The sequence below is a fragment of the Arvicola amphibius genome, chromosome X (assembly GCF_903992535.2).
Source record: "Arvicola amphibius chromosome X, mArvAmp1.2, whole genome shotgun sequence".
NCBI classification, from domain to species: Eukaryota; Metazoa; Chordata; class Mammalia; order Rodentia; family Cricetidae; genus Arvicola; species Arvicola amphibius.
Genome location: NC_052065.1, coordinates 60627308 through 60641275, shown reverse-complemented (window position 1 = coordinate 60641275; position 13968 = coordinate 60627308). Strand labels below are relative to the sequence as shown.

The window sequence follows — 13968 nt, the reverse complement described above, 5'->3', positions numbered from 1 at the left end:
CGCACGCCTTTAATCCCAGCATTCGGGAGGCAGAGGCGGGCAGATCTCTGAGTTCGAGGCCAGCCTGGTCTACAAGAGCTAGTTCCAGGACAGGCTCTAGAAACTACAGGGAAACCCTGTCTCGAAAAACCAAAAAAAAAGTATTGAGCCAACCATGGTGGCTCACACTTGTAATCCCAGCTACTGAGGCAGAAGGAATCCAAGGTTGAGGGTAACTTAGTGGGATCCTCTCAGTATTTAAAAAAATGGGGGCTGAAGGATGATTCATGTGAGTACAGCAGTTAGGAGTACTGGCTGCTCTTCCAGAGGTCTTAAGTTCAATTCCCAGCACCCACATGGTGGCTCACTGTGCCCATAACTATAGTATCGTGAGATCCAATTCCCTCTTCTGGTATGCCAATGTAATGCAGACAAAACATCCACATACATAAAATACATACATACGTACATACATACATGCATGCATGCATACATACATGCATACATCTTTAAAAAAATAAAAGCAAAGAAGGCCATCAAGATGACTTGGCCAGTAAAGACACTTGCCACCAACCCTGATGATTTTAGTTAGCCCCCTGGTCCCACAGTGTGGAAGGAGAGAACTGACTCTCAAAAGTTATCCTCTGGCCTCCACACATTGCACACATGCACTGTGACACACCCACACACCCACACATTATACACACACACAATCATTCTATAAGTTCTGTTCCTTTAGAGAACTCTAACACAGACCCTATCTCAAAATAGAGTCAAAAGAAAATTCTGGGGCTACATATATACATACATACATACATGTCCATATGCATGTATGTATGTATATAGAAAGGGGATTTATTAGAGTGGCTTACGGGCTGTGGTACAACTGGTCCCACAGTGACCATCTACCAATGGAACATCCAAGAATCCAGTAGTTGTTGAGTCCATGAGACTGATTACCTCGGCTGGTCTTCTGTGTAGGTTGGAATCCTGAAGACATAGGCTCTAATGCCAGTAAAGGAATGAACTTGCAAGGGAGAGTGAGGGCAAGCAGGCAGAGAGAGAGAGAGCTTCCTTCCTCCATGTCCTTTATATAGACCGCCAGCAGAAGGTGTGGTCCAGAGTGAAGGGGGATCTTCCCACCCAAAAAGATCTGGATTAAAGGTGAATCTTCCCACCTTAAAAGACAGACTAGAAATGGATCTTCCCACTTCAAATGATTTAATTAAGAAAAAAACCCCTCACAAGTGTGTCCATCCACTTGGGTTTTAGTTATTTCCAGACATAGTTAAATTGACAACCAAAAATAGCCATCACAGGGTCATATTAAATTACCCAAGCTAAACTTTAACTTCCCATGTAGCCCAAGCAGGCTTTGAATTTACAATCCTCCTGCCTCAGTATACACCAGTGCTGGGATTACAGACCTGTGCCACCAAAGCCTAGCTTCTACTGAAATATTTTTAGGTTTAGTTTCATATATATATATATATATATATATATATATATATATACACATACACATATATGTATATAGATACATACACACACATATATATATATATATTCAAATAAAACATTTGGATTCCATAGTGGACCACCATTGATAATTTAAGGACAAAGAAAAGCCCCTCATTGCTGCTTAGCAGTACAAATTGATGCTCCCATTAGACCTCCAATGATATACCAACCCTTGGCAGGAATGGAAGTAGCATATTTTTTTAGACAGAGCCTTCCTGTATAGCCCAGGCTGTCCTCAAACTCACAACCTTCCTGCCTCGGCCTCCTCAGTGCTGGAGTTACAGGCCTGCACCACCACATTTGGTCCTTTTTCACTGCTCTCCATGTGACCTCTACTAATACAGCAGTAGGTGAGTCTCCTTGATATTCAACTGAAGTGGGAGAGGAGGCCAGATATTGCTAGGCTAATTTTCGATTTCAAGTTTCCCATAAATACATAGTAGGTGTTGATCTGTGCCAAAGCTGCCCTGGGCACAGTGATAGACATTGCCTATCATAGATCTTCTATTCTGCCGGAACAGGATACACTATGAGCAAATACACATTTAGTGATAAGTTGTGATTAATTCAGAGGAGCGCCATTTAGACAGTGGTCAATAAAGTCTCTCTGAGGAAATGGTGTTTGAGAATCTCAGTTTAATGAAGTGAGTAAAGTTGAAAAAGTGAGGTGAAGGGAAACGCAGGGTTAAAGCTCCACGGAAGGGATGGTCTCAGTGTGTTTACTGTAAATGCTTTCCTGTATATTAGAAATACAGGTATCACACGAAACTCTTTTAAGTTAAAAACATTTAATTAATGGCCTTGCAGTGGTGGTGCATACTCGGGAGATAGAGATAGGAAGATCTCTGTGAGTTTGAGGCCAGTCTGGTCTACAGAGTGAGTTCCAGACAGGCTCCAAAGCTACACAGAGAAACCATGTCTCAAAAGAAAGCTACATTTTAGTTAATGTGTGTGTTCAGAGGACAGCTTTTGAGAGAGAGTTCTCCCTTTCCATCATATGGGTCCAGGGGATCAAAACGTGGTTGTCAGTCTTGGAGGCCGGCACCTTTACTTGCTGAGCCATGTCACCAGCTTGAAACTTTTGAATTTCATAGGTATTATTCTTTATGATGAAGCTGTTTAAAATAAGTTTATATAAGAAAGGTTTCTGTTGTAGCATGTAAAGATAAAGCTCCTGGCAGTGTTGAGCTGAGAAGTACAGCTGTCTCCGGAGTATTTACGATTTCCATTCAATAGGTGAGAAAACCGAGGCTTTCTGAGGTTAATCTAGGCCACACAAGAGGAAAGTGGGGGGGGGATGGGATTCCACCTGGAAAGGTGAGGATTATGCTCAAACTTAGAAGAAGAAATAGACATTTTTTTTCTTCTGCCGGGTGAAGCTGCTTATCACACAAAACAAATCAAAATTTTTTCAAGAGCAGCCGGCAGCGCCAATATGTTGAAACATTTTTGCGTTTGTTTTCCCAAAGCATATGCCTAAAGCAGAATACTGCACTCATCGTCCTCCAGCTCCTAGTGCTCAAATGAGCAAGGAGCGAAAGGAAGCTAGGCATTTATTAAAGAAAATAAGGGAAGGCTCTCAGAGTTCTAGAATGTCTAGCTGTTGACAACTTTTGGTCTACACAGAGACCCTTTAACCATCCGAGGTTGGGAGCTATCTAGAGCTCAGCACCAAGCACTGAGGGTCATTTGATTGCAGAAGTAGCAGGCCCTGCTTCAGAGCCTGGCTGCCTGGGGACAACTGATAAAGGAGTCTCTCTAAAAAGTTGCTACAGACTCCACAGACATGCAGTCCCCTGCATTCCTCCGCTCTACCTGAATAGGGACATTCCTACACCACTGGCACCAAAATGTCACAACCTTTTGAGAAAGAGAAGCATCTTTATGGGTCCTGGTTTGCCCACATCCTTCTGCCTCTTTGCAGCTCCAAACATATTTTGGAAGGGGATTTCATAAAGATTTCTAAATTGAGTTAGAATTTCAAGTCTATTGTGACATGCAAATTAGTCCTGCTTGCCCGTTGGCAGCAAAGCAGCTGAAGTGCCTAGAGACGGGCCATAAAATGAAAACATCAAAGTGATTAAATGTGCCCGAAGAGCATAATTGAGTGCATGAATAAGAGAAAATAAAACAAATTGATTTTCTCCAGTGCCAGAAAAACAGAATAATTGAGAACAAAATAATAGACTTTGAAGTAATCAAAGTGAGGAATGCACCATAGTGACACAGAAACAGCCAGTTGTGGGAGAGATTTATTGTGTTTCTGTTATCATTTTTACAACTTTAATTTCATTAGCTAATAAATACAAATCAATTGAAAAATCAGTCAACCAGAGAGGAAGGAGTCCCAAGCTGAAGAGGTGATCCTTAATCCACTATATTACACGTGTGCTAAGGCATACAACACACACACACACACGCTGCAAGCAGAACAAGTTCTGGAAAGCCTCATTTGGAGGTGGTGACTGGCTGCCTCTTATGCCTGTCACTTGCCAGATATAGTTTACAGATTGAGCCATAAAAAGGGTAACTCTTTTATGCCACCAAGATTGCCATCAGAAAGAATAGCCTGAGTATAAGCATCTTGGTTTACAGAAATGACATTTTCATGACACTGACCACACCTGTAATTTTGCCTTGCATCATATGACTTCATTTAGTGGTGATGGTGGTGGTGGCAGCTATGAACTACAATAGCAGGAGCACCTGCCACTCTTGGATGGTGGCTTGCTGCCTCAATTCTCCCCCCTTCCAAAAAGTAGTGGCATTGGAATCTAATGTCAAATTGAGAGGACCAACCCTTTGGCATCCAAGTTGGTAGCTATGATGCTGGACAAGACCAAGGGAGGAAAGCTAGATGGAGGTAGACTTGTCGTGTTGAGCCTGACAGTAGAGCATCAGGGACAGCAAGCCATGCTGGGACCAGGTGCTGGAAGATCACAGAGTAAACATGAGACTGCTTAGAAACTATTTTTATGGCTCCTCCAGGAAAAGAATCCCTCCACCCCACTCCTCAGCTGTTCATAGCTCAGTGGCCCTTCCCTTCAAGATTCACAGCATGGATATTGTGACCTGAATTGTGGGTTTTCCTTCATAGGCCTTTGAGCTACTCTGGTCGGGACTTCCAGATGTTCATGACACACCCTGTCTTCAAGGCTCCATAGTTAGTGGCCATGCCTTTGGCTCTAGTAAATGTCTTGGGGCCACTGGGACTATAAACCAGGGTGTGCAAAAGGAGCTGGCATGGCTGAGACTGGCACTACTTACTGGCTACCACGGAATGGCATGGATAAGAGACTGGCCTGCCAGACCATTTTGGCCCTTGAATCCATCTTCTAGGAAGCACCAAGATGCTGAAGAGGGTCTCGGACCTTCTAGTAGCATGCAAGTCCTAGCTACGATATGCCTTGAAGTGAGTAGTAGATATTAATATTTTGTATAAGACAGCAAAAGTTTGTCTCCAGTTGAAGCTGAAAATCTCAGCTTCCATTTCCCACTGGTGTTTGGGTGGAGCAAATCATTTTGAAACTCTAAAGCATTATACAGATGTAAAGCTGAATTATCCTTCCTACTTCTGTTATTCCCATTATCCTTGATTTCCCAGCACAGAATTTTTGTCTGGAGAAAAATGTGGAGAAGGAACATGGACAAAAGAACCTGGGAGCTGTGACTCGCAAATGCCTGGGAGGCGATCACCCAGCCCAATAGATGGACAACTGCTGAGGCCACCTCCACTGCTGCCTGACAGGCACACAGCCCGCTCCTGTGATGTCACCCCTACAGTTACTTGTGCCCATCCCTCCACATGGAGCCAGCAGATTTAGGCACAGGAGGGGAGAAAAAATGAATCATAGGCTATTTTAGAAATTGCTTCGATTCCATTTGAGCCTGCCGTGGTGCCTCGCAAGCTGAGCAGAGCACCCTAAGTCACAGGGTAATGGGCTTTAAGTGCTGATAGCTGGGAAGTGCAGGAAGCCTGGTGGGATTAATCCACAACCCCAGGTTCTAATTCAGGTGAGAGAATGACAAATGGCAAATGGTGATTCTACAGAATTGTCATTGAAAGGCTTTCTGATGACAGGAAAGATTGACATCCCAAGGCAAGCAATACAGTTGACAATCGCCAGCTGAAACATTAAATCAGCCCTTCATGTCAGCAACATGCCCAAGGCTGGCTAAAATTCCTTTGGACTGAGCCAGGTGTGCTGTCTCTCATCCTAGCACACTGGAGGCTGAGACAAGAAGATTGCTCCAAGTTCAAGGCCAGTCTCAGCTAATTCAGTGTACTCCAGGGCATCTTGGGCTACAAAGTGATGCCATCTCAAAAGAGGGCTGGAGGATGACTCAGCAGTAATAATTCATTTTCTTTTAAGAAAAGTAAAAACTGTTGGACTGCCATTGCCCCCAGTTAAGAGAAAGACCCTCACAACTGTCACCAACTAGAAGACCCGCTCTCGATCATACAAGTCGCCCCTCTACTCCCTAAAATCCCGGCCACTTCACTCTCTCCTTGCCAACCATCCTGAGCTCTGGCCACAAAACCTTGTGGTTGTCTATATACTTACTACTATATTCCTGCAGCCTGCAACCTCTTTCCCTTTTGCCCTCCACAATGCCATCTGCTGCGAGACCTTCTGTTCCTCTGAGGGGGAATTCTGCCTCCAGCGCTCCTAGGGTCACTTTGGCGTTCCTCCAGCCTGCTATAGTACTGTCTTCGCAATTCTTTGTTGGGGAAGGGAAAAGAAGAGGGTAACAAGAGTGAGTATAATAAAAGTGTCACCATGATGCTGGCAAGTAACCCATTCTTTTTGGTTTTTTATGATAGGGCTTTCTCTGTATAACAGCCCTAGCAGTCCTGGAACTTGCTTTGTAGACCAAGCTGGCCTCAAACTCACAGAGATCTGCCTGCCTCTGCTTCCTAAATTCTAGGATTAAAGGCGTGTACCACTGTACCCGGCTGAACCCCATTTTTTGTACAAATTAATTTGTACTAACTTAAAAGGGGGCTAAAATCTCATTTGTCACCCAGCCCAAAATGTTGAGTCTCCACTTATTGCCATGTGTTTGCTTGCCTCAACCATGTTTATAATAAGGTCCTTAAGAGGAATGAGCCAAGTTTCAGCCTCTGAGTTGAGCATGAAAGTACTCAGTCAGCGGCCCCATGGCTCTACAGGCATTAGTTCCTTCGGTGACTGGGACTTGCACCCTTGCTGTGTGCCAGGCTCTGTAAAGGATGCTGGCGACAGAGAAGTGAGCACGGTGGGCACTGCTGCCACCTGCAAAGAGCCTTTGGAGAGAGACAGGCTGACAGCAAGTAAAGAAACACGGATGCTTCTAGTGTGCTGGGCGCGTCGATGAAAATAAAACAGGACCACGTGGCAGGAAAGTGACTGGGGTGGCTATCTAACTGGGGTGTTCCTAAGGCCCCTCAGAGGTGACTTTTCAGTTCAAACCTGTAGACTCAAGGTGACAGAAGTGATGAGATGAGTCAAAAATTAGACTATCCAAGGACAGCATCCAGAGAGAGTGAATGGCAAGTTTGAAGGAAGGTCGTGTTCTGTAAGGGGAGACTCGTGTTCAAGCCATACAAGAAGCCCATGTGGCTAGAATTCATGAGGTCTGGCCTGATCACTAATAAAAATACCTGACCGATACACATACAGGGAGAGAATCAGGGAGCCAGCTTCAAAGCTATGAGAGCTCTCCGTGCAAAGGGTAGTCGTGGTTCAGAGATGTGATAATAGGGGGCGGGGGAGTGCATGGATTTGTCATCTGTTTTGGAATTGAATCGCATGACTTGATAATGGATTGAAGAGGAAGGTTATAAACAGAGGAAGAAATAAAATCTCGACTCAGTGCCATGACAGAAGGGACAAAAACACCAGCGGTCTGTTTTTATATTCTAAGTGCTCACTACTATCAGCTACCTCATTGGGTGGCAGGACGTTTCCACCTTCCCAGAAAGCTCTTTTGGACAACACTAGCCTATATTTAAAAACCCTAAATAATCATAGAAGACAAGCCTCAGACTAGAGAATATATTCACTATATGAAGAACCAGCTCAACAATAAGAAAACAAAGAACCCAAATTGGAGATGCCAAAAGATATGAAAAGAAGCTCATGCAAGATATACAGAGGGCAAGAACTTGTATGGGTAGATGTTCAACATTGTGTGCCACAAAGGAACTGCTAATTGAAGCAACAGGATAGCACGGCACATCTATTTGAACAGATGCTGCCAAAACCAAGTGCTGGAGAAGACAAGGAGCCATGGGAACTCTCAGTCTTTGTTGGTGAGAACGTAAAATAGTGCAGCCCCTTGGGAGGACAGTTTACCACTTTGTGCCAAAGCTAAGCAGTCTTATTGTGTGATCCAGCAATGGCTTCCTTGGTATCTGCCCAAGTAAGTTAAAACTCATGTCCATAAAAAAGCTGTACATGACTGTTTAGAGCATATTGATTGTTATTCATAATCATCCAAACATGGAAGTAACCAAGAGGACTTTCAGTGGGTGAGTGGATCAACTGTGGGATCCGGAAGTTCAGGAAGCACTTACATGTTCCTTTTCTCCCATTAACGTTTTGCATTAGTTAGGTGCACCCTGCTCAGTCTTTCTGCAAACCTGAAACTGCTCTAAGTGTATTAATTAAAAAGGAAAGACTAAGAAAAAGCCCACTAGCACCTAGCAAGGGACATAGCACAAGGGAACCACTATGTATATGTTCACTGAAAAGCTGGATAGGCAAATGAGTCTGTCAGTGGACTTGGGAGGCTGAGGCAGGAGAAGCATCAGTTTGAGGTCAGTCTGGGCTACATAGCAAGACATTGTCTCAGAAAACCAGAAAGAAGGAACCAATGAATCAAAAGAACCCAGGCTTCCTGAGTCTTGGTTCTGAAGGTCTTCTTGTATATCAGAGGTGAAGACTTAGTATAACTTATTATCCAGACCAGAATATTGAGAAGGAAATGGAGTGCCCTGAGTGTAAACTAGAAGTTATGAACAGCTCACAGGCTACATTTTGCTTCCAAAAGTAATTTGACTATTCATATCTTCAAATTTTTCAGTAACCCACACTTAACACTGTGGATACTTTGCATTAAAATATGTATTTCTGTCTTCACTTGGGAAATGAACAAATCCAGACTCCTGGGGCCTCTATGCCCACCTAGTAAAGAATGTCTGGATCCACTTGGCAAGCATGTGCATCTTCTTTGCCACAAACCCTATCCCTCCCATTTGTATGTCTCACTCTAGGCCAAGCATGGGTTTCTGCTCACACTCTTTTAGTTTTCTTTATTTTTATAGTAGCTGGGTAGAAAGGAAAGCGTTTTTGAGATACAGTCTAACTGTATCACTAGTTGCCCTGGAATTCACTGTTTAGAGCAGGCTGGCCCCGAATGGGGAGGTCTGCCTGCTTCTGACCCCAAGTGTTAGGATGAAAAGTGTGTATCACTACACCCAGCATGAAAGTATTTATTATACTGGTCATGATTCAAGGTGGGAAATTATAAAAGCATCATAACAGCTCCATGCCTTGCCCTAGTTGGATTTTGCTCACATGCACTGGATTCTCTGGCTCTCTGGGCATCTAGGTTTGCTCCCTCTGATCTGAAGCCTAATCTCAAGATGTCTCTGAGTTGGTTCTATTTGAAACTTTCCCTTGCACTGTCTCCCCTGCCTCAAACTGTGTTGGCCTTAGAATTTCGTCAGGCTACCACCTACTGCTAGAAAAGCTGGACATCGGGAGAAAAACAATGGGCATTATTTAAGCTTATGTGTCTTTGGTTACCCAAATTCAACGTTGCTCATCATCCACTTTTGGTGGAAATTATTTCTGCTCTTTTACTTAATTGCCTCCAAATGTAATGACAGAGGAAGTCAGGTGTAATAGAATACAGCACCAGCCTTTCCTCTCTGTGGTCATCTGTGGCTAAATCACAATGACCCAGAGTCTTATCCTTTCATGGATTCATTTAGTCCCCAAGCACTGGCTATGCTTACAAATGGAGGGATCCTTGCTTCAGTAGTGGGGTTCCCTGTGGGCTGTCCTCAGCAGAGGCTCCCATGTATGGACAGGGCCTACGTATGAAGTCCTGTCTAGATAAAGCTTTAGGCTTTACTCCCAGATAGTCAGGGGTAGGGCCACAGTTGGCAGTGAGCAAAAAGCAGCCCTACAATCAAGAGGAGCATCAGAGAAGAGGCTGAGGCAGTGACCTGAAGAAAGAGATGTGACAGAGGTTAAGGTCGTGCAAGAGAAAGGAGACAGAATTCAGGCAAATCTTGAAGTTAGGTTTGGCAGCCCATAAGACATAAAGGGGCATGAACGAAGACATGAAGAATCAGGCATGGTCCAAGGATTTTGAGTTAGTTTCAAACACCAAAAACATGATCCAAAATATAAGAAAAAAAACTGCTGAATTTGGCCTCATCAAAATTTAGCTTTACAAAAGACTGTTAGCAGAATGCAGAGATAACAAATGTACTGAGATAAAATGTTTGCAAATCATATACCCAACAACAGATTTGTATCTAAAACATACAAAGAGCTCTCCAAACTCAACAGTAGAAAAACTGCAAATTAAAAAACGGGCATAAGACATAAAAATGGAGATACAAATAGCAAATTAACACAAAAAAGATGTTTAACATCATTAACGATTAGGAGACATCAAAATGAGATCACAACAAGATACCACCATATACCCATCAGAACAGGCAAAACAAACAATTCTGCATGCTGGCAAGGGTGTGGAGAAACCAGATCCCTGGCAAGAGTATAAATGACACAGTGACTCTGAAAAACACTTTGCCAGTTTCTTATAAAACTAAATGTATTTGAGAGGCAGAGGCAGGTAGGTCTCTGAGTTTGAGGCCAGTCTAGTCTACAGAGCAAGTTCCAGGACAGCCAGGGCTACACAAAGAAACCCTGGCTCAAACAAAACAAAGAAGACAATTAAATGTACACTGTGTTTACACAAAACCCTGTATGTGAATTAGAAACTTAATTCATAATAGCCAGAAAGCTCAGTTCCCTTCGGTGGGTGGTGGTTAGACAGACTGTGCCACATGCACAGGTATTTCGTGCACACAACAACTTGGATGGGTTTTTTACATTTATTAATTATACAAAATAATGTTTCACTGGTGTTTTCATACATATGTACCATATGCATTGATCATATTCAGCCTTATAACCTTCTCTATCCTCCCTCCCCTTTGGATGGATCTTAAGGGCAGTGGAAATGGCAGTCACAAAATTTTATGTACTATAATAGTCCATTTATGTAACATTCTGGAAATGAAACTGTTTTAGAGATGGAGACATTAATGGTCACCAGGGCTTAGAGAAGGTGAAGGGGGAAGGATGGGAATGACTGGGTTTTAAAGGGGTAAGAAGAGCAGGGACTTACATTGTGATGCCATAGTTCTGAGTCATGTTTGGAATAAAGATTATATGAATCTACACTTGTGATAAAATTGGATAGAACTATATACTTATTAGCATATACAAGTTAGATTCATGAAATACGAATAATATCTATGAATTATGCGAATGTCAACTTCCTAGTTTTGGTAGGAACAATAATCATGTAAGATGTTAATTGGAAAAAAGCTGGTGAAGGCTCCATGGGTCCTCTCCTTACTATGGGGTTTGTTGTTGCTGTTATTTGCAATTTCCTGTGGATCTGTAGTGCTTGCTTGCATTTATATGGCATTCTTTGGGTGGGGGGTCGAAACAGGGTTTCTCTGTGTAGCCCTGGCTATCCAGGAACTCACTCTCTAGACCAGGTTGGCCTTGAACTCGCAGAGATCCACCTGCCTCTGCCTCCCGAGTGCTGGGATTAAAGGTGTGCACCACCACCACCCGGCCCTTACATGGCACACTATAATGACAGAAAACACATCAGTAGCTGCCAGGTAGGCAGGAGGATGTGACTTCTAAAGGATGGCGCTGAAGGCTTTAAGGGTTAGGAATCTTCTGTGTCATGAACAAATATGTGTGTTCAAAATCAGGTCTGTGCATTGAGAGAGTCAATTTTACTGTAATTTTAAAATTACAAAAGTAGAACTCAATCGTAGACTGCTTTCCTAGCACTCACAGGGATCAGGAATTGATCCCCAGCACCAAAACCTAAGTACAATTTTTAGAAAAGATACTGCGTTTTTCTTTTTTTTTCTGATTACCTCCTTCTCCCTCTCCACTCATCCGTCATTCTCCATCCACTGTATGCCTGCTGGTGTGAGGCACCCTGTAGCTTCTGATGCTTAAAGGAGAACAGTATCCTTCCTGTTTAAAGGACAAGCAGGAAGTAGAACTTGAACTCTGGTGTTGTGCTCAAGGAAATAGAGCAAAGAGAAGACTGAGCAAGGAGCAAGTGAACAAACTGAGCACTTTTAGTGCTGGGTTCTGTGTAGTGCTTTTCCAGCAGCACTCTTGACCCCGAGGAAAAGGGAAGGCCCATTACTCCATACTGCATAGGTACCCACAAGAGAAAATGCCAGAAGGGTTGTGCCCTGCTAAGGGGGACAGAAAGGTTGGGGTAGAGGAAGATTTGATGCAGTTAACTGTGAACTCTGAAAAGTGTTACCTGGACACGTACGTGTGTGTGTGTGTGTGTGTGTGTGTGTGTGTGTGTGTGTGTGTGTAAAAACATTTGGACTGGGATCAGCTGCACAATTGTTCTGGATTGGCCTGAACCTACCCGGTCTCAGCAGTCAGCTGGTGATCAAAAATCCTGCTGATTTGTATACTGCTTTCTAGGATAACAAGAGTATCTAGGCCCTTTGTCCCTCATCATTTAAGGCTTATTCACATAAAAAGGGTCACCACATACTCATTCTCAGCAGGAGAACTGGCCCCAAAATATAACCACTTCTTTTCTTCTCCACAGCTCCATTGAGGTGTGTCATTCATATATGTTACCTGAATCTGAGTTCTGTTTTCTCTCCTGTTTGCAGGGAATCTGAAGCATGTGGTCTAGTTGACAAAAAGAGATCAGATTTCCAGAGCTGGGAAGCAGTGCCTATAATGAAGACAGTGTGTTGATGCAAGCAGTTTGTGGAATTTGTGACTGCAGGGGAAATTTGGAAGAAATTACTTCCTGAAAATTTCCAAGGGGCACCAAGTGGCAGCTGGCCTCCTGGGGTGAGGAGGCAGGCACCCCAGAGCCAGGAAGATATCCAATGTTTAAAGTGTTTATTTTAAAACACACACACAAATGCCGTTTTTAATGTTTCCAAATTATTTTTAATCAAGTTGGGGGGGAGTATTTTTATCTTCTTAAAGGGGACAAATCTAAAGCTGTAGGAAAGTGGGATGGGGTACAGCAGACAGGCAGGTTTGGACCCCAGGGTCATTTGGTAGAGCCCTGTGGGGGGGAGGTGGCTGTTAGCAGACTAGGGGAGGGAGAGGAGTCTTGCCACTTTAGTTTTAGTATTGTGCACTCATGTTGTTTCTAATAAAAATCTTTCAAAACCTAGCTCTGCCTCGCTCTTCTCACTGTAAACTGCCACTGGCGGCACACACTTCTGCACTTTTCCTGTCACCAAAGGTCAGACATGACTCTCTTACTTCCATCTTCTTCCCTGGCCAGCCTAGGACTCCCACCCTAAAACTTGGACCCTCGTGGGGAACTAGTATATCCCCTGCCCAGATGTCTGTCACATGCTAGGGCCTGTCCATGAAAAACAAGGTGCAGGGTTACAGGCTCTGTGTCCATGCAAAGGAGCCTGTTGCACTGAGGAGGCGCCTGCCCTGCCAAAGATTCAGGGGTAGGAACGCAAGGTCTCAGGGGGCGTTTCCATGCGTTAGACAGGCCACTTCCGACTCAGGTGTAGTTGAGACGCATGACCGCTGACTGGTGTAACCCGGGGAGATGGTGCAATGGTGATGAAAGTCAGCCATTCCGCATGATTTTATAAGCCGATTGACCAAATATTTATTAAGTTCTCTCAACCACTGTGACAAGTCTAAAAGACACAAGCACAGCCCAGACCTGGCCTTGGGCAAAGGGAAGAAAAAGCAAATACATGCGCAAAGCCAAGTTGAGAGCAACTGGCACAGCCCACAGGCCCTCAGCAGCATGTCTGAAGGGATATTTAACTTGAATTTTCCCAAGCAAGCAAGCAAGAGCATTCCACAGCAGGGAGTGAGAAAGCCCTGAGTGTGTCCTGAGCTGGGAATAGCCGTGCTTTTATTAAACAGTGAGGGTGTCTGGTGGACAAGAAGTACCAGTCACTTCAAATGTCCACTATTCTAATTATACACTCTAGCCTTAAGGCAGTTTGGCTTACACTGGAAAGAATGGGGATTTCAAAGAATTGAAGAGTTGGGAGGTGCTGAATGCGCAGGTGCCGAGGTTGGCCCTCTCAAAGATTTGCTTATCCCACTTTTAGGTTCCCATTGCAGTCCTCTCAAGGGGACCTACCTCCAAAGTCCCTGTGAAGGCAACCTCCCGGTAAAA

The 13968-nt window shown here is 43.9% G+C and overlaps 1 protein-coding gene across 2 annotated transcripts in view; it reads left to right on the top strand.

Annotated features, from left to right (window-relative positions):
• Window positions 1–12984, top strand: part of Hdac8 (histone deacetylase 8) — a 221479-nt gene extending 208495 nt beyond the window's left edge. For both annotated transcript variants that reach the window (XM_038316926.1, XM_038316927.1), the window contains one exon: window positions 12464–12984. In XM_038316926.1, coding sequence (XP_038172854.1) covers window positions 12464–12472 — 9 coding nt within the window. In that variant the 3' untranslated portion in view covers window positions 12473–12984. The remainder of the gene's footprint in view (window positions 1–12463) is intronic.
• The last annotated feature ends 984 nt before the right edge of the window (window positions 12985–13968 follow it).